Source organism: Amphiprion ocellaris, chromosome 5 (assembly GCF_022539595.1).
Source record: "Amphiprion ocellaris isolate individual 3 ecotype Okinawa chromosome 5, ASM2253959v1, whole genome shotgun sequence".
Lineage (NCBI taxonomy): Eukaryota > Metazoa > Chordata > Actinopteri > Pomacentridae > Amphiprion > Amphiprion ocellaris.
The window spans coordinates 34,707,357-34,726,754 of record NC_072770.1 but is presented as its reverse complement, the minus strand read 5'-3'; the positions used below and the strand labels follow the sequence as shown (position 1 = coordinate 34,726,754).

General features: G+C 41.3%; 1 protein-coding gene across 4 annotated transcripts in view; it reads left to right on the top strand.

The window, feature by feature from the left end:
- Positions 1 to 19,398, top strand: part of pax7a (paired box 7a) — a 46,233-nt gene that overhangs the window by 12,982 nt on the left and 13,853 nt on the right. For all 4 annotated transcript variants that reach the window (XM_055010726.1, XM_023288547.3, XM_023288546.3 and 1 more), the window contains 3 exons: positions 8,887 to 9,086; positions 16,811 to 16,976; positions 17,347 to 17,540. In XM_055010726.1, coding sequence (XP_054866701.1) covers positions 8,887 to 9,086; positions 16,811 to 16,976; positions 17,347 to 17,540 — 560 coding nt within the window. The remainder of the gene's footprint in view (positions 1 to 8,886; positions 9,087 to 16,810; positions 16,977 to 17,346; positions 17,541 to 19,398) is intronic.

The window sequence follows — 19,398 nt, the reverse complement described above, 5'->3', positions numbered from 1 at the left end:
TATGACAAAGGTCCGTGAATTTGTGAAAGGTTCATCAGTAATTCTGCATTATATTTATACAGAAAATATCAGTCAGAGGATGGAGGTATTTGCTTGGAGTTGCTGCTTTGATTTAATCAAAAATAAAATGAGCCATTTTGTATTTATAGGTCAAAATTAGCTAAAAACTGTCTTTTGTGTTGAATTCTATAGCACGTTTTCCAAGCCTGCTTTTGCAGTTTTCCACACAACATGTAGAGCTGCATTTTAGATCATTTTTTCTCATTTTCATTCTGTGTTTTAGGAATATTAAGAGTAATGATTGAATATCATTAAAGCAGTAAATAGAGTGAAATTAAAATCTAATTATAAAGATATGTTATGAGTAACTATTGGCTTTTTGCAGCATTTAAATTTTACATTGAGCCCATTTTTCTCTGTAAATTGAGGAACATAGAAAAAACTGTAGTCCAATTGAATTTTCTGTCTGTGTGAGGTGAAAATTTTAAGATAAACGGTGTCGTAATAAGCAGGACCTTTGTCGGAAATAGATGTTTGTCTCGGTGATTAAGTCATTGTTATCGTGCAAAACAATAAAGCGTCACAAAAAAAAAAAAATGAGTGGACAGTACATCATGACATCTCAGGCTTTATTATGTCCATGCTAAATTGCGCAGTGGATGAGCAGGTCAGAGCCACATAATTTATTGAAAGAAATGTAGTTTCCTCCAATTCGCCTTGCCAGCTAAGGTTGTCAAACTCTGACAGCTGGCACAGATCGGGACACTGTGTTGCATTATGGCCGTCCGCTGGTTACCATGGCGCTGCATTAGAAAAGACAAAAAGCATTTCTGGCTAATTTTATTACAATACAGGAATAGCCCACATAATGTGCAACAGTAATTATGTTTAGCACAGCGCGCCCGTGCTCTCCCTCAGTGATGAATGAAAAGCATTGACCATGGTCTGCTAGTTTAAAAATCGGCATTAGCCTATGCTACTTAGGGCCAGAACATTTCACATTTTATGCTCTTGATCTGCTCCACCACTGAAATATTCATTTGTTTTAATTGTGCGTGTTTTTTTTCCTCCACATCCACAAAGACAATAAACATGTTCCCTAAGTGTTGCAAATCAGAAATGTGTTTTTTTCCTACCAAGTGAAAATGTGAAAGCGGTTGTCCAAACAGTGGGGTGGAGCTCCTGTCATAACCGACAAAATAACAACTTCAAATGTTGTCCCCTATTTTCAACTAATGGGCTTATTTCTGCATCGTCAGTCATTCTCTCCTTGGGGAATATGTAGTCTCAGTATAAAAAGCTTTTCTACTATGCACATTACAACCCCTCAATATGGATGGATCTCAGAAATTAATGCCAAGCACTGTAATGCTTCACTGTGCCCAGAAAAAAAAGCTCTTTACAGGAAATATTCATTAGATTGTTGCACATAAAGGAGCTCTTTGGAAACAGTTTGTTTACTTACAATCCGCTAAATGTCAGTGGACTATAATGAAGTGGAACATGATAGTCTTTTTGGAAAATGTATTTCAGAAATTCACACATTGCTTAAAGATTAGAGCCATTTCTCTGAGGTTTCAAAACAAACTGTTTTTATTAGTTTTTATTATAAAGACAACCCAACGCCAACATGTTCAGGACTAATATAGGAATGAAGAAACATGCAGAACACAGTCACCCGGAAATGTAATGTTTTCTGTGAAGATAAAAACCTCAGTTTTCTTGTTTGCTAATTAAATATTCTGAACTGTGCTCACATCAGTGCTGAGTTTTTCTTAAAGTTTCTGTTATTCTCTCTTTCATTGACTCTTCTTTCCTTCCTCGTGTCCTTTATATCACACAAACTTTTCCACAATATTTTGCTGCCCATCCTTGTCCAGAAAATTAGGAAACTTCCCTTAGGCACATAAAAATGTCCGCTGTGCATTCCTATACTGTGCCCAGTAATCTCTCTTTGGCTTTGTTGAGAAAATGATTTGTTCCTCCAGGAGACCTCGGCTCATAGCCCTGAGACGTAACTGTTTGATTTCCTGCATAGGTTTTTAGAGCTTTTTGCTGGGGGACCGCGGCTCTGGCTCTAGTGCCATTTGGCAGAGACCCCCATGGGCTCCTTTTTACTTTCTTGTGCTCTCTGTTAATTTCATTACTTTCGCTCTGACCTCAATTAGCAAAGACTGGAGCTCAGGCGTTGACATTCTGCTCGACAGAAGAGAAAACCTGGTGCAGAGCTTAAGTGTTAGTGGGGAACTCAGAGGTGGCGACAGTCTTTCTAACAAGATTCACATTTCTTTAAGGGTACATGTGGTTTTGTTAGATCCTCTGTAATCTGGTTTCTAATATCTAATAGTAATCTGGTTCTTAAAACCCATCATAGTAGAAAAGGATATGATAGTTAAGCAAATAAATTCATATATTCTGTTGTGTGAATGATGAAAACTTGCCTGTTTGCAGCATTCGAAGCATATTTCTTCTATTAGCTACATCAAAAGAAGTCTTTCAAAAGCAGAGTTTATATTTTAAAAGCAAAAAAACCCTAAAAAGTATTGCAGAGACAGACAGTTTTAGCAGAGTATGTCTTGAAGTCAAAAGCAAACATTTATATTGTCGCTAATATCCCAGTTTTAGCCAGTAGTGTATTAAAGAAAAAGAATCCCACCCTTCAAGCCCTTCACGCTTTCACACTCAGGCAGTGCAGAGGCATGGGGAGTCAATATGTCAGCGTTTATGGATGCCCTGCGGAGCTGCACAGGGCTGTCAGGCCCCTATTCATGCTCTAATGGCCCCCTGAGGAGCTCGTCTCTCCGGGCTGAAAAGGCCGGGAGGCCCAGTGGACGCCCTGTTGTTGAAGGTGAGCGTGCGCTCTCATGGACGCGCTGCGCCTTCATCCATATGACAAGAGCCATAAAAGAGCATCGCTCTCGCTGCTTCTCTCTCTCTGTCTCCTCTGCTTTCTCTTGCGTCCCCCTCCCCTCCCTTCTCTCCCACTTTCTCCCCACCTCAAACAGAGAGAAGGGGGCTAATTGTTTGTTGTGAGAGCCAAAGATTATCGAGCCTCCCATCTTTCTTCCTCCCTTGCCTTTTTCTCCTCTTTTTCAAGCCCCCCTACTCTTTTTCTAAAGAACGTGATTCTGTCAGAGAGACGAGGGAAGAAAAGTATTGGAATTTTCCCGAGGAATGTCGACGTAACAGAGCCTACAAGTCTGACACCGGCACTGAGAGATTTGATGGCAAAAACACCGCTTTTCTAGTTTTATCAGGTAGTTGTTGTGTCTGTTTGAAGTTTTTATAAAGTAATAAGATGTGTGTAATTTCTGCACAAGTTGCACACAAATCTCACCGCTCTTGTTCACTTCTGCTTTCCTTTCTCACTTTCTATCTGACCACTTGAAATAGATTTTGGGACAAGTGCCCTTGGCCCTCAGCCACCTGCTATAAACCGTAATTGACATGATAGGCATGAGACAAAACTGAAACTGCTGACATCTGTCCATAAAGGTGAGCTGAGAGTGATTTTATTTTAGATAGGTGGTGGATTTTTATTGTCCTTATGTATAGTTACACCTCTCATCCAGATTCAATTTTAGCTAAATGTCAAATTACAACCCAGAGAAGGTCACTGACAACCAGAAGAAATTGATGATGCATTTTGGCTTGTTCCCAGACCAAGTAAACAGTTAACTTGATTTTGCTGCTAATGCAGCCTTTTTTCCCCACAAATTTGTTTGGTTTGTTGATCTTAATATTTTAATCTAATATGTATGAATAAATTCTGACTGCGCCGAGGCTATGCTCACTTTTAGAGTTTAGAAGTAGTTTTTTCACTTGCAGGGAGATAACTACAGGAAAAGATTATTCATAGAGAATCTGTCTTTAAACCGTCATGGTTATCGCTGTTGCCTATCTTGTATTCACATAAGGTTCCTATCTCAGAGACATCCTTTGGTAAATGCCTTGAATCACATGCCTCCTTTAACTTGGCAACCCCTTTAGGATGAACAGGCAAGTGCATTAAACAGAGATGCCGCACCATTCTCAGAAAAATGCAAATTGGGAAGTTGTTAGTTATTTGATGTTGCAGCACGATCCCCCCCGCCCCCGAAACATCCCTCCACTCCAGTGTTGGTGGTTGAATCGCATGCAGTCCTGGGGACAGGCAGGGCTGTTTATATGCAGGCCTGGAGCAGCAAAGACAGCACAGAGACAGATGCATGTCAGAGATAGCAGATCCCATCTCAGGCAGATGCCTCTTATCACAGGCCTGTTTGCATAATTAGGCCTTTTGATATTCACCCCCTCTGACTGACAAAAAGTATAATTGCAGTATCAAGTACGACAAAAGGTAGGCACAAAATAAACAAGTCAACATAAATAGGGAGAAAAGATGCGGTGTTATTTTTGTCCTGTGGGAAAAGAGAGGGAGGAAAAAACACAATTTTTAACTAAATCTGCTGTCAGTCACAGTCAACTGGTGTGACTCGGTGCTCAGAGGCTGGTCCTGTGAATGCCTGCAAAACACAGAGCGTGAGGCCTGATTGTAATTATGCTGGAACTAATATGCTTTTCAAAATGAGCCATTATGAGCTAATGCTGCACTGCCAAAGCCCTGTCTGTTTTTGTCCCTCTGTCTTGGATAGTTTGCAAAGGTATGGCTGATATTGAGGCCATGGGTTATAATATCAGAGACAGTCTGACGAGGATGAGCGCTACTTTACTTTAGGCTTATGCTGCTCACAGGTGAGTTAGAGATGAGGGATAAGTCGCCTGCGCTGCTGCAAAAGCAAGATTTTGTTTCGTGTTTCTAATAGTCAAGTTTTTATTTTCTGTTGGTATTAGGTCTTTCATGGCAAAAATATTGCTACTAATGTTTATTTTTTTGCTGTTTAGTATTTAGTTTATATGTATCCATATGTAAGCCATTTTCAGAATAGAGATTGCTAACCCTTTAAATTTATTCACTGTTGTAAAATACACAAGTATGTGTTCTTAAAGGCAGAACAAACACATTTTTGTGGGATTTTTGCTCATGATATTGATTGTAAAGCTTGACGATGAGCCCTAACAGATCAGATGCACAGATTTATCTAGCATTTTCAGCAGCCTGATAGACATAAACTTTATTGTTGTTGTTACTCATCATAAAGACTCAAACTGCTTGGTTAAGTCCCGCTATTGAGTGGACAGCTGCCTGTTTGATCAGCATTACCTCAGCGTCTCAGGGGTAAAGGTGGAGGACTTGGAGGGAGAAGATGGAGAAGATGAGGAGTCCTGAAGGAGTGGGTGGGGAGGAGGGTCGGCATGAGGCGGTGTTTTTAAGGAAACAGGGTGATGAGGATCCCATCTGCCTGTAGTCTGTCTGCAGGGTCAGCGGAGGAGCATCAGGGGAGCGAGAGCAGGCTTTAAACCTCACAGTAACCTCAGAACTATTAACTAGCAGCTCGAGTCTTTCAAGAGCAAAAACGCTGTTTTATCTAAAAGGTCTGGTCAGAATTAAAGCATCATTAAATCAGTCACAGCAAGGTGAAAGGAGGTGATGTGCTTCAACACATCTGTGGGGTTCATTTGTAGTATGGAATCCATCCACATTAATTAAACACAGTTAACCGATTGCTTTTGTCAATGAAACTTTCTAATGGTTTTCCCTCTATGGACAACTATAGTTTAGGTAATAATAGTAGAGTTCTCCAGCATGATAATGCCCCTGTTCAACATGTCCTTATTTTATTTTTTGTGAGGTTTGTAAATAGCTCCTTAGATAGTCCCCAGTATTGAATTTGATAAAGAGGAAGAAGCAGAAAGATCACCTATTGCTGTGGCTGGGCCTCTGGTTATGATACCTTCTAGTTCTAAGCAAATATTCTCCATCAGTTCAATACATAAAGGAAATGGAGGCGAAAAATCCATTTTAAAATAATTGTAAATGGTCTCAAGAAACAACAACAAAAAGTATTACTCCTTTAAAAAACGTGTTTTCTTTGAATTGTAAAGCTACAGCTTGATTGTTATTGACTGTGTAAGTTTTGTATAATTTCCTGTTAGTACATTAGTTAGTTATGTTAAATTGTTAAACAATTTCCACAGTATACTAGAAGGATTAGTATACATTACAATGCGCAGTGGTATGGATTTAGGACACAACTCTTATGGTTGTAGGCGGGATTAGCATTAGCTTTTGCCGTTCTAAAGTGATCAGTCAATTATTCAGTCATTACTTACAGTTGTTTTATAGGCCAGCAATTGATCCTCCTCAGTTAAATTAAACTCTTCTGTATTGAAACTATGGGTTTTAGTAGTTATGAACTAACATAAAAAATGTAGCGCTTGCCTACAATGAGCCCAGTGTTATTTTTAATCTTAACCAGGCATCTACCTTGACAAAGCAGGGTGTAAACCTGATTAATTCCTATTCAAATTGGGCGCAGTTTTAAATCAATATTGAGGTAAAAGCTCCGAGGGCCCCTGGAGGAGAGTACACGGCACTAATCGTGCCCACTGGATGGCACATAATTAGATTCTAATTGGACGATAAGTAATGAGACAAGGCATGAGTGGTTTATCAATACCCCATGAACCTCTGAATGGAAATTACAGCAGTCGTATTATACAACAGTCTAATCAGAATGTACCTTTTTTGTGCCGAGCAGACCATTAAGGAATTGACCTTGACAGCCCTGCAGGGATTTAGTTCAGTCCTATTTTGTCTTTGACTGCTCACACTGGCAAATAAGTGGAGAGAAAAAACAGACATGAAATTTGGATTTTAAAGTGCTTTGGTCTAGAATACAGCCTGAAAAGTGATTTTTTTTTTGATATATACACTTGCTTGTGTTTATTGATGTGTATTCAGACTGTCTCTCAGACTCTGCCTTAGATCAAAATGGAGAGCAGCCATGTGCTTTAAGATATTTTCTGTCTTCCGCTCACCAAATATAGTCAGCATATAGATGAGTTTTACGTCCAACCCCAATCCCAGTTGGCCCCGTACAGCGTGCGCCATGTTCCATTTTCCCTTACTCATTACAGGCATGGCAGTTGACCTTGTGCTTCTGGTTCATGTACAAGAGCAGATGTGTTTTCTCTGTGGGGCTTAATGACTAGCAGCCGTACGAGCCATTGTCTGTTGAGGTTTATCAGTCATTAGCCTGGTAGCATGCTAAATGTGACACAGATTGCCACAGCGGTTTACTGGCAAAATAAAGTCGGAGAAAGCACATCAAACAAAGGGGAGGACGAGGAAATAATTCGAGGAGGGGAAGAAGACTTTGTTGTCTTTCTCGGAACCCCTGGAGTACGTGTCGACTCTGGCCTCGACGTCTCCCTGTAGGACAGAGAGGTGACTTTGGAAAGTGATCTGCAGACTGCTGGGCCGGTCTCAAGTGTCGTCACGGGGAGTTAACGGGCAAATGGATATACGCATCCTCATGAAAACCAACAAAGGGATATGTGGTGTATGTACATATTCAACTTTGTATGTTCAAGGGTGTTCTGCGGCGGAGTGAGCTTGTGCTTCAAGAATCAATCTTTATTAAAAAGGATAAGACTGAAGAATTGATTTAATGAATGCGGCCTCATGTCCTGCGGCCACATGTAATCCGCAGAGAATCATTGAGCATGAGCTCAGGGGGACAAAAAATGTTCGTAGAAGACTCATAGAGTGGCCTGTAATGATAGTCTCCATATAATCCCATAATTCCTTGTTTAATTAAACTCTGGAGCTGGCCTTGAGACTCCGCCAGCTCTGTTGCTCTTTTGTTCTCACAGTTGTTATTTGGAGGCTTGGTCTGAGTATTCTTTTGTCCACTTATGTTGAAAGATTCGACTAGAGCGAGTTATAAACAGAAATTGCAGCTGTAAGACAATGAATTAGACTCAGGCGAGACACTCAGGTGAGCATTATAGTTTTTATTTGAGCTGAATAGCAAAAGGGCCTCTGTCAGAAGCAGAAATCTCTTCATGCACCCTCTTCTTCAGTATCTCCTTTTATTTTCCCTCTCCCACACTTTCTGGACTGTGCATGATGCAATCCAACAAGGCCTGGAGCAACACTGGCACATCAAGCCGCCTTGTCAATGTCTCAATGAGGAAATTATGAAAATATGAATTTTATGACATGAAATGAAAAGGGCCATGCAGTTTGAATAGACATGCAGAGGAGGTGAAAATGATGCAATTTTCTAAATTCAGTTATAATGGTAATGTGCAATGGTAATGCGTATTTGCTGTCAAAAATTTCCCTGTCGGCCTGGATTGTACAGCTTTGTGCTGTATCTATATTCCTCGAGCAAAAATTCAGCTTAGTTGAATGCCTAAAAAGTAATGTAAAATATGTTCTAATTCATTTAATGACAGCAGATGGAAACACATGGGACTGAATGGTTTTGGTGTGATATTGTGTTCTATTTTATACACTTTGGCTGTGCTGTGTATGAGCAGTGTGCCCTGGGCCAGTCACAGAGAAAAGCAGGGTGAGGAGCAGCAAGGTGGCCTGTGCAGATTAACCCCTCTACCCACCAGCACCCCACTCCCCCTCAGCTCTCTGCCTTCACAGCCTCTGGGGCCCCTCTCAGAGGCAGGATTGTATATCAGGGCCTCTTCTATATTAAATAAATATCCAGAGATTAAGATAATATTCTCCCAGTTGTATACTGAGAGAGGAGTAGCTGTCATTTGAATCCTCTATGATGCCAGTCCTCCTCTCTTGAGCAACAAAAGAGGCTTTTTTTCTGAAATGCAGATAATGCTGTTAGGCTGAGTTTATAATCAATCTCAGCTCATATTTGTTGCTATTTCCCACCAACACCCTTCAATAAATTCACAGAAAAGACTTCTTAGCTTGTTTTTATTACATGATCACACAGATGGCCCTTTGTCCTTTTCGTTTCACCTCAGGTAACCGCACAGATGATGGTTCGGATGTAGATTCGGAGCCCGACTTGCCGCTGAAGAGGAAGCAGAGGCGCAGCCGCACCACCTTCACTGCTGAACAGCTGGAGGAGCTGGAGAAGGCTTTTGAAAGGACGCATTACCCCGACATCTACACCAGAGAGGAGCTGGCTCAGAGGACAAAGCTCACAGAGGCGAGAGTACAGGTGAGACAAACAGCACCGGATGCACACACATTGTGCTGTTGTATTTCTGCGTGAAAACACACATTTGTTATTTGTGCAATTCTGAATCACTCCAAGAACATGTTGGTTTTATAGGGATTATTTTAAGGAAATTGTAGTTCCCGTAAGTAATTTTTAATTAAGTAAACACCACAACTGGAAAAAAACTGCCTGCATGGCTGCTAGATGTAAGGAAAATACTTAGTACTATTTTATGTGTAATTTGGGTGAAGTGATCTTTTAAATACGTGCTTAAATAAAGCTTAGCTAACTGTAAAAACTCCACCTGTCAACATCAGTCTGTAGCAGCTCAGTGCTAAGAGTCCCTGAGATGCAGCCTCTTGCAGAAACTCTGTTAACATTGTACTGGCTTCGCATTTACAGCAAATATCACAATTCATCTGAACACAGTGCAAAAAGCAACATCTTTTTCTGAAAACCGATCAACATTTTCCTTCTTTTATCCGTGGAAATGATGTATTCATCCATCAAGACCATGTTGGTCTTTTTAATCATATTTCAGTGTGAACACAAGGGAGTTTGCTGTCTCCTATTATCCTTCATGTTGGAGTAGTTTGACAGAAGTACTCCCTTTCTTCACACCTCAGACCCCGGGAACCTGTCTGACAGCCAGAGTGTCCTACAGTTATATGTACAGTAGAGTTATAGCAGCAGCTGTTCTTCCAAAGACGGAGAGAGAGGAGAAGAGAGAAAGGGAATGCATTCCTGATGGATTTCTCATTTCGGCCTTTGGCCAGGATCTCATCCCATCACTTTCAAGCTCGCCGCTGCTTGTAAAACCCTCCACATATCACACAGGGTTCTTCATCCTCTCTAGGGAACCTATGCCCCCGACAACAACATTAATCAATCAGCCACTAGTAAAAAAAAAAAAAAAAAGTCTGGGGCACCCCTCTCCTCTTACCACAGTCATTCACACTCACTCTAAACCCCCCCAAACTCCTCACCGCATGCTAACTGTTCATCACACTACAAACATGCAGTTTGGGTAACTGATTCCGCACATGTCTTTGTCCATCTTGAACCCCCCCAAACATGCAACGATGTCCTGTATGTCTGAGTGTTTAATGCCTCACTCTGGGAAGGAAGGGGAAATTTATCTCATGGTTGTTAAAAGGCGATATACTGGTGTTTTTTTGTTTGCTGTTTTTGGTGTAAAATAATAAAAAAAAAGTAGACACGAGGTGGATGAACTGAAGGCTTAGTCAAAAATGCACTAACATTATGATAATATTGATTTAGAAAGTAAATTGAATTTTGCGTTCTGTAGAATGAGTTAGAAACACTCGTAATATGATAAATATAACAACACAACTGGAGAAAACCACACTTTCATTTGTATTTAAACTTAGAATAAACATCACATACAAATATGAAAGTGTAGCACACTTTAAAATTCATCATGGAAGACAGTAACCAGTAAAAAAAAAAAAACATGTCTGTAATAGCACCTGTAATTTATAAAATAGCATGCCAAAAATGTCAAAAAAGTAAGTGAAAAGAAGAAGAAGGAAAGAAAACAGAGTGACTGCTGCCTCTTTGCTATTAGATAATAGACTTAAATGATGTCATGTGAAAACCTGAAGAATTTCAGTCATGGCTATAATTTGTTAATGCTGTTTTCCTCATAATCTAATTCTCTGAGGCTTTGAAACTCTCAAAAGGTCATCTCAAACTTAATTTTCTGAGAAGGTTACGAAGAAAAGGGCTTTGGTAGCCAAAATAAATAATGCCTAAATTTGTGCTGCAGTTTGGTGAGCATGTTTCAAGGAACATATGGTCCTTTTAGCTCTATAAACTCTGATAGTTTCCTCTTTGCATTCATTTCCCCAAATGCATCTCATAGGTTCCTTTCCAATTTGGTAACTGAATCTGAATGAGTATTAGAAATACCACATAAACATTACAACATTCAACCCCTTTAATAAACAGTTAGATAGTAAATATTCTTTCTTTAAGTTGCTGGTGTGTGCATGTGTGTGTTATTTGTATCACAGAAAATGTCCACCAGCTGGGCTTCTACATAGGTGCCCAAATGGCCCATCACAGGGCAAGAGAGAGGAGACCCTTTGGCCTGAGAGCAAAGCTTCTCCAGCACAGCTGCAATGACGCATCTTCCAGATGTCGTTCAGAGACCAACCGGTGTTTGGGGCTGAGAAAGAAACTATAGACCGGGGGTGTTGGAGGGGTCTCACACACTCATATTTTAACCCGAATCTATGTCAGCTGTCATGGTTCACTGTTATCCATTTGTCATTAAACATGGCGATAATGTGGAAAGTAGTTTTTAGATTGGGTGCGGAGGTAAACGGCCCTCGTGTTGCTGAGCACCTCAGCTAAGCATCGCTTCACTGGCACTCAACGATCAAAGCTCAAAGCCCGTGTTGTAAATTAAACTGCTAGATTCTCGTGCAAGTGAGGAGTGTTTGGCTTAGCGCTGACTCACAACCTAAACTCATAAACAGAGCTAACTCCCTTGTGTGTGCCCTCACCTGCCATTTTAAGAGCCTTTCACCATCTATCTTTATCAGGCCAGCTGCCCCTTTCAGCGCAGCTACCAGCGCTCCTTCACCACCACGAGCCCCGCAATGGTTTTATCACCCCAACTGACAAATTGTGGGATATGATCCATATCTCTCAGCAATTAGTTCCAGGCTGTCTCAGTAGGAGGGGATGCTGCCAAGTCTACCTTCAGTATATCCATGCAGTGTGCTCTGCCACTTTCCATCTGATAACCCCTCAGTTTTAACAGGAGCAGGCAGCAAAGCCCTTCCATGAGACCGACATTCGTGTCTGTTCCCTACTGAAGAGTGGACCAGGTGGGGGAAACACTGAGAGAGGAGGATGTGCAGGCAATATAGGCTGCAGGCTGCTGTAAATCAGCTCCCACAGAAGAAGCAAATTACATTCTCCTCTATTTAGACTGAAGTTTTTAAGAGACACTGACTCTTGAGTCTCGGCTGATGCTCATCATCTCAGCATGCGGCTGCCAGCTCACTTTACCAAATCTGTCACATAGGTCCTCTTTCATTACCAATAAACATTCTGCATGTAGCTATTATAGCTATTGGAATCTAATAAGGTATAAGCAATGCTTTTTATGAAGTGTGCAAATCAATTTGGTAAAAAGTTTCTCTTTATCTGTGGCTTGTGCTGGTCTGTTGATGCACAGGGGAAAGGGCCTATATGGAGCCTGTGTGCCGGTCTTTATAGCTTTGCTTCATGCAGCAGTATAGATGCATTCAAACTCATGCTAACGCTTTTGAGCAAGTTTTCAAAATAGCTAGTGAAAATGTAATCTAGTGGGGAGGTATTAAGAGGTAATACTCAGTTTTCCTGATTGTTACACTATCAGTAGAGTTACAGCAGCAAGACAGCAAATCACAATGGAGCTGAGCGGTGGCAACCAAACCCAACAGGCAACTGTATTCCCGCCAGTATGGGTTTATTTTTCATAAAGGAATAAATAGGATTTGTGTAGATTGTAGGAGAGAAATTGTTGCAATGCATCACTGTGAATGTTCTAACAGTTTCTTATTATTAGAATTTAAATGACTTTGGTACAGTGCTTCTGTACTCCTGATACTTATCAAGCTAATCCCACTCTCCTCACAAATTCACACTCCTAGCTACTTTAATTAGCATAGTGCCAGTCTGGAAGGCAAGCAGGGAGGGAATCAGAGGGGAAAGAAGAGGGGAAGGAGAGAGGAGGAGGTGTGAGGGAGAGGGGGAGAGGAGGGGGGGGGGGGTATTGCGTGGTATGAAACTGAAGAGGATTTGTATGTTGAAGCCGGTTGCATCACCCCTCTGTGTTTTTGTGGATATGAAGTCAGCAGCACATTTTGTTTTGTCATTATCTCGGCTCTTGGTATTCATCTACCGAATGTTGCAAATTGGCTCCTGAAAGGCGTCACATATTCAGTACTTGTCTTTGACAAAATAATTCATGGAGGATTGTATAAATTCTGAAATATGAGTGATCCTATTTGAGCAACAACACAGGGAGGTTTTTACTGCAGTGCAGTGTCACGCCTTTACGGTGTTACTGCAAGTGTGTATTACCACTGATCAGCGATAAGAAAATGCAAAATGCCACTTGATCGCTAGGAATCGATTGTGTTGGAGACTGAATGGGAGATTAAAGGCGATGCATGCAGCTAAACGTGAACTCCAATTGTGTCGATGTTCTGAATTACTGTGATTGCAGGTTTTGTTATCTGATTGCAGGTTTGAGGTTTGCATCTTCAGCTCGACATCAGTGTCTTCCTCCTCTGTTCCTCTTTTGTTTCCCAAGCAGAGCTAAGCTTGACTTTTATAAGATGGGTTACTGCTCTTCTATCCCACCCTCTGAAAACTTTCTCTAGAATGATCCAGAGATGCAGTGCAGGTCCGTCCAAGTGTACTAGATGCAGGGAAACCTTTTAGTCCGTGACAATGGAACAGAAGTGAGCCACATGAATTTGACTGCATACTTGTAGGTAGATAGGGAGACATGGAGGAGCGCTGCAGCTCTCTGTACTGCAGAGAATTAAACCGGATTGGGGAGAGCAGAGGAGAATCCGTGGTCCAAGGTGACTTTGTGATCAGGTTCCAGAGCGCAGCCTCAAATCCTCAGCTTCAGGCTGTGTGTTAGTCAGTGTGAGAGCGGATGTGTGCATGTATAAGACTGTGCAAGTAATGTATGCATGTGTGTGATAGTGTGCATGCGCATCTCCATTTGAGCACTTGTTTATCCCAGTCTGTGCTGAGAGCCTGATGATTGTTGGAAAAAGCCGCTCAGTCTGTGACACATGCTCCTCTTCTGTCCCATATAATGAAGTGGACGCGCTGCATCCAGCCTCTGTGCATGTTAACTGAGCTGCATCCTGTTTGGTAGTTCAGGTAATTTCAGCACAGTAATGTCGCAGCATGTTTGTTCAAATTCTATTATTGTATTGACAATTCCAGTTAATTAGGAAGATACTCATATTTGTCCTCTATGTGAGGTATTCTGGCAGCTGGAATGAGGTGAGAAGTTATTGTGATCATCAGAAATAACATTTCTATATTTCTAATCTGTACATTATGAAAGAAAATATATCTAGCAATAAAGTAGTCTGGGTTGCATGTTTTATTAATATAAAAAACACTTTAGTTGTGTTTCCGTAATGTATTTTTATGCACATTTTCTGCAAATTTTGAAAAATATCACATTTTAAGAAGAGAAAAGAACTCCCCAATGTCACAAAAAAGTGTTTATACTTGTTCATTCAAGATAGTATTTCACTTTAAAAAAAAAAAAAAAGAGTTCACCTAAGCGAAAAACACCTTTATTTGAATAAGTTCTGACATGATGAATATTTGACTCACATGACTGATCAGCTGTTCCTTTTGTTGTCATCGCCTCTGGATAGCATGAAACATAACCAGTACCAGCTGGCATGAGAGAATAATCGCATCTTTCAAGATTGAAAACAATTCCTGGAGACGTTTCTCTATTTCCCCCCTCATAGATGGCCACAAGTTTTATTAGTTTCTTCTTATTCAAGGTTTTTGAACAGTTGGCAAACAACTGTTTTTGTGCTCTGTTTATTAAAGCCATGTGTGCTATAGAAAATACCCGCAGCTTCTGGTGACACTATGCGGTCTAGTTTATTTCTTAATGGAAACAAGCTGATGTCACATTTAGTTTTCAAAAATTCCTCACTGCTAGTTTGCTTGACAGTATATGGAAGAAACATTGCTATTGCTGAATGTATCTCCACCAGGGAACAAATTTTAATGCTGAATGCACAGATAAAATACTTACTGATGACTTACGTCATTTATTTGTAACATCCTAGCAACTGAAGCATAATTAAACACGCTTATCTTATATGTTTTGCAATTCAAAGTTCATAATTAATGCTAGGACAGGATCACAGTCTTGGTTTAATACTGACAAAACCCAACAGTAGCTTGAGGAATGAAACGTACATATTATTAGTAACTAAGCATTATTAATGAAGTGAATGCAGTTAAAATAACTAAAAATGCAACACTAAAAAAATAAAGGCAAATGGTGAAAGTGACTTCAACGTTTAAGTGTTTTGTGTCTGCCATGATGGAGCACCTCCTTCCTAAGCTTGGATGACAAAAGGGGGAAGGAAGTTAAAGTGAACATAAAGGAGGGGTGGGGTGAGTGGATGAGGTCGGAGGTGAAGTGGCACGGCGGGGTGGGGTGATCGGGAGTGTGTGGAAGGAAGGGGTGTGCCCCCCATGCCCCTCCCCTGGGCCAGGCAGCTGTTTGTCTGGCCCAGTTGGAGCTTAGTTCAGACCTCGGACCACGCTCCGCTACATCCCAATAGCAGAAATTTCACTGGAGCCACACACCACATTTGTTTTGGAATAGCTGGTTGAGGGATTCAGATGGGGTCTTTAGAAGCAATCGGGCTTGAGATAAAGATTTCCTGTTGGTTTTCCCGTTGCATAATTGAGGTTTGCCCTTTTCTCAAGCGCCGACACAGTCACCGCCTGTTGCATCTTATTTTCTTCCTCGTAAGCGCTCACGACTAAACTGAGCCATAGGCAGAAAATTCACCAAGTCTTTGCAGAGGCAGCGACTGTGTGGGAAAAGAACCGCATTCAAATTAAGATCTCCGTTGGGCTGAGATCCCTTGTAGGCCTATACGAGTTTATATGTATGTTTGTGTGTACAAAAAGAGGCAGCCCCCAAAAAAGCAGTGAGTATGTCGCTGTGTAAGTCCCCTTGAAAGTGTCCCTCTTTAAGACCTGTTTAAAAGGGACGCCCCCTCTTTGTGTCCACTGTTCTCTGTGGCGTATGGAGGGGCTTTTGTCCCCCTCTTTCATGTGCTCTCACAATAGCCCTGGCCGTTTGAAACACAACAGTAGATGAACTGCGCTGACAGTGTATTAAACTCTGATGAATTGCCTGTGCGAGGCATAGATCAATGTCCTTCAACCCTTAGCACACAGTGAAGCCCGGGCCTTGTCTTGGTTAAATGGAACAGGTTGCTGGCTCTTTTCAAAAGGGCCTGATTATATTCATGTTTTGTTGAAGCAGAAGCCTTTTTAAAATGTGTAAATCTTTGCCGTTTCAAAAGAGTCTTATTTTTTCCCTTTTCATTCAAGGGAATTGACATTGTGTGTCTGTGCTTTGGTGCTGCTCATTTTGTGGGCATTACGCTATTTGTAGCCTCAGATGTCTGCGTCTCGACTTTAAAGTTATAACACTTTTTCCCCTTTAAAATGACTTTTAAAGATTCAAAAACAGCCCCATTAAAAGTCGGCACAATAGCAGTATTCCAGTTAGTGTTTCTCCGTGTCTCCAGAGAAGTGATGGCCCCTCTTAAAGCTTGTTAGAGCTTTGCAAACATACTTGAGGTGTGCGATGCGAAGGCTAGTGGCCTACCTCTGACCTTTAAATGACTTCTTCCCTCTAAAGGGGGCTTAGAGCGGCCTGTTTACATAGATCACAGCCTCAGCCACTTAAGAACAACAGGGACAGACCACTGAGCTCCCACAGGGACTGCAGACTCTCAGCTACCAGCAGCAGCACCTCTCACACCAACCAGCAGATTAATCACAGGTGGCAGCAGCCAGCAGGCTCCACTGAGAATCTACTGCGAGAGCCCAACATTCAAATAATCTGAACCAGTCTTCGTTCTGAAATTGCATGTTTTACAAGCCTTTATTTTCTCTCCAAGGTGTGGTTCAGCAACAGACGGGCTCGGTGGCGTAAACAGGCCGGGGCCAATCAGCTAGCGGCTTTCAACCACCTACTTCCTGGAGGTTTCCCTCCCACAGGGATGCCAACTTTACCCACATACCAGCTACCAGAGTCCAGCTACCCCAGCACCACGCTATCGCAGGGTAAGAAAGACTGTTCTAACAAAATGTTGCCCATCCAAAACGTGCAGCACAGTACGCTCTGTTCTCCAATGTTCATGACATTCTGGTTAAAATTACATGAGTCCTGTTTATTTGTGCTATGACGTTCATATTTTATGTTCATGTTAATAATGTAAATGTTTGGTATGAATCATGTGCTGCAAGTGGTTATCTTAGAAACTCATCTTCATCAGAGAGGAACAGAAAAAGAGATCATTTCTGTCCTAAGTTGAAGAATTTGCACTTGTTGTAATGAACAAGCGAAAATTTTGAGGAACTTTTTTTTTAAAAAAAACAATATGTACTTCAATTTTATCCTTACCTTTGCACCGTTGTTTTTTTTTTCTGGCAGAGGGCAGTACATTGCACAGACCCCAGCCCCTGCCTCCATCCTCCATGCATCAGGGAGGTCTGAGTGCTGACAGCAGCTCTGCTTATGGCCTGTCGTCCAATCGCCACAGTTTCTCCAGCTACTCTGATACCTTCATGAGCCCCTCAGCATCCAGCAACCACATGAACCCTGTGGGCAACGGGCTCTCCCCTCAGGTCAGTGCCACAAGCTTCACGTCATTATGTCATATCTGCATATATATGCATGAATATATATGTCATGTACCCTCATAGGTGGTGTTCACATTCCTCCGTCTTCCACCTCCCCTCCTCCTCCTCTGCCTGTTCAGAATATGTAATTGTATTTGACTGAAATTAAAATTCAGAAACAGCATGTTCAGCAAAATAACCGCCAGTGTGGGCTTTTATGTTCGCCTTCCAAAGCCCTGGATTTATTTTAGCTACTCTAAATTGCTACATTTGTAAAACAATTGGATTAACATCAACAAATTAAAATTCATCTTGATAGTACCGCAAGTGCTCAAGCTGCTCCAAACAGCGGTTTTGACTTTCCTGGGACATCTAAATCCTGCACAGCGCAGTGAGAACACATGCAGATGAAATAATTAGCTAAAGCTTATAAATGTAGACCCATAATCTTCTTCACGTAATTGTCTGCAGCTGGAAGACTCCAGTGCTATGTGTGATTTTGCTCATCTCTTTACTGCATGATTTCCAGGCAGCTCTGAGTGACAGAGGGTCTCTGCATGTGAGGTTTTCTGGTAGGTTTATCCTGCTGGTCACTTCATCTGGGTCTTGTGCACTTTTATTATGATAAAGGAGAATATGAGTGCTTAGGTTTCTACATTTCCTAATTCAATTTTAATTCAAAGGTGGATATGAAAAATCTGCTCTGCTCATTATCCTCTTTGCCATCTTAATGCGTGGCACTGTAAGTGAAGGTTTGTTTGCCTCCTTCTCTGAAAAGCGCTGGATTTCAGACACTAACCTCTTTGGACACCTCCATTAATGAGCGTTTAAATGCGACTCTATGGTAAGGGTTGAGCTTTAAGTAGCACAGAATGAAAAATGATTTGTATTGATGCAAATCGTGTGTACGGAGTGAATTATACACAATTACCCATCAATACTGGCCAGTCTTGCCCACCCTCACCAACAAGATGTGGTTAACAGGCAGAAAATAAGATTGAAATGGTGTGTAAAGAGTTGAAAATGAATTTCAATGCTGCATTTGTCCACAATTACCCCGTCGTTCACACGTGTTTTATTGGGAGTTTTTTTTTTCTTCAAATATTTCTCAAAGCAGATTGGAAACATTCTTGGTATTACCCTCTTTCTTCAGAGAAGAAAGAATTAAGGATTTTGTGACAAAAAAGAGATTTTCTCTCCTGCTGGAGCGACGGAGGATAACATGGAGGCTCACAGCGTGTTTGATTGTTAATCGTGGCACAGGGGCTTTAACTGCTAATGCTCTCACTGCAAACCTGCAGAAAAACACCAGGAACATGGAGTCGTTTTTTTTTTTTTTTTTTTCATTAATGGCTCTCTCTAATACTGGCATGGGGTACACTGTCGCTTTCTCTCCCTCTCTTCACAGGCATTCAAGAATGTGTTGGGATATTAAACATTTCCTGTCATAGTGAGGATTAGGACAGGAGCCTTTGGGCAACTGTACAGCATTGGATTTCCAGTATTCAATTACTCTATCAAGTGGGTTTGATGGATGTCTTTTTAAAGGCTCCTAAAATGCACTTTATTTGTATTTTATATATTTTTAATGTATACATTTTTAAGTTAAATTGTGGATTTTGTGTTTTTAAATTTCTCCGGGGGGACATATGCATATGGCGTGGATGTTGTGGCTGCACAGTTGTTTGTACTGCACTGAAGGGAAATGCATTGAATGCATGCAGAATGCTGTGTGGCATTCCTATCAGTCTCTCAGCGTGGAGATGAATGTTCCCACTGACAGCAGAATCAGAGTTCACTCTCTGGTGCAGCACCCCGCTGTGCTGGCCAGCCCCCATCTCTCCCCCTCTCACTTCACAAGCAT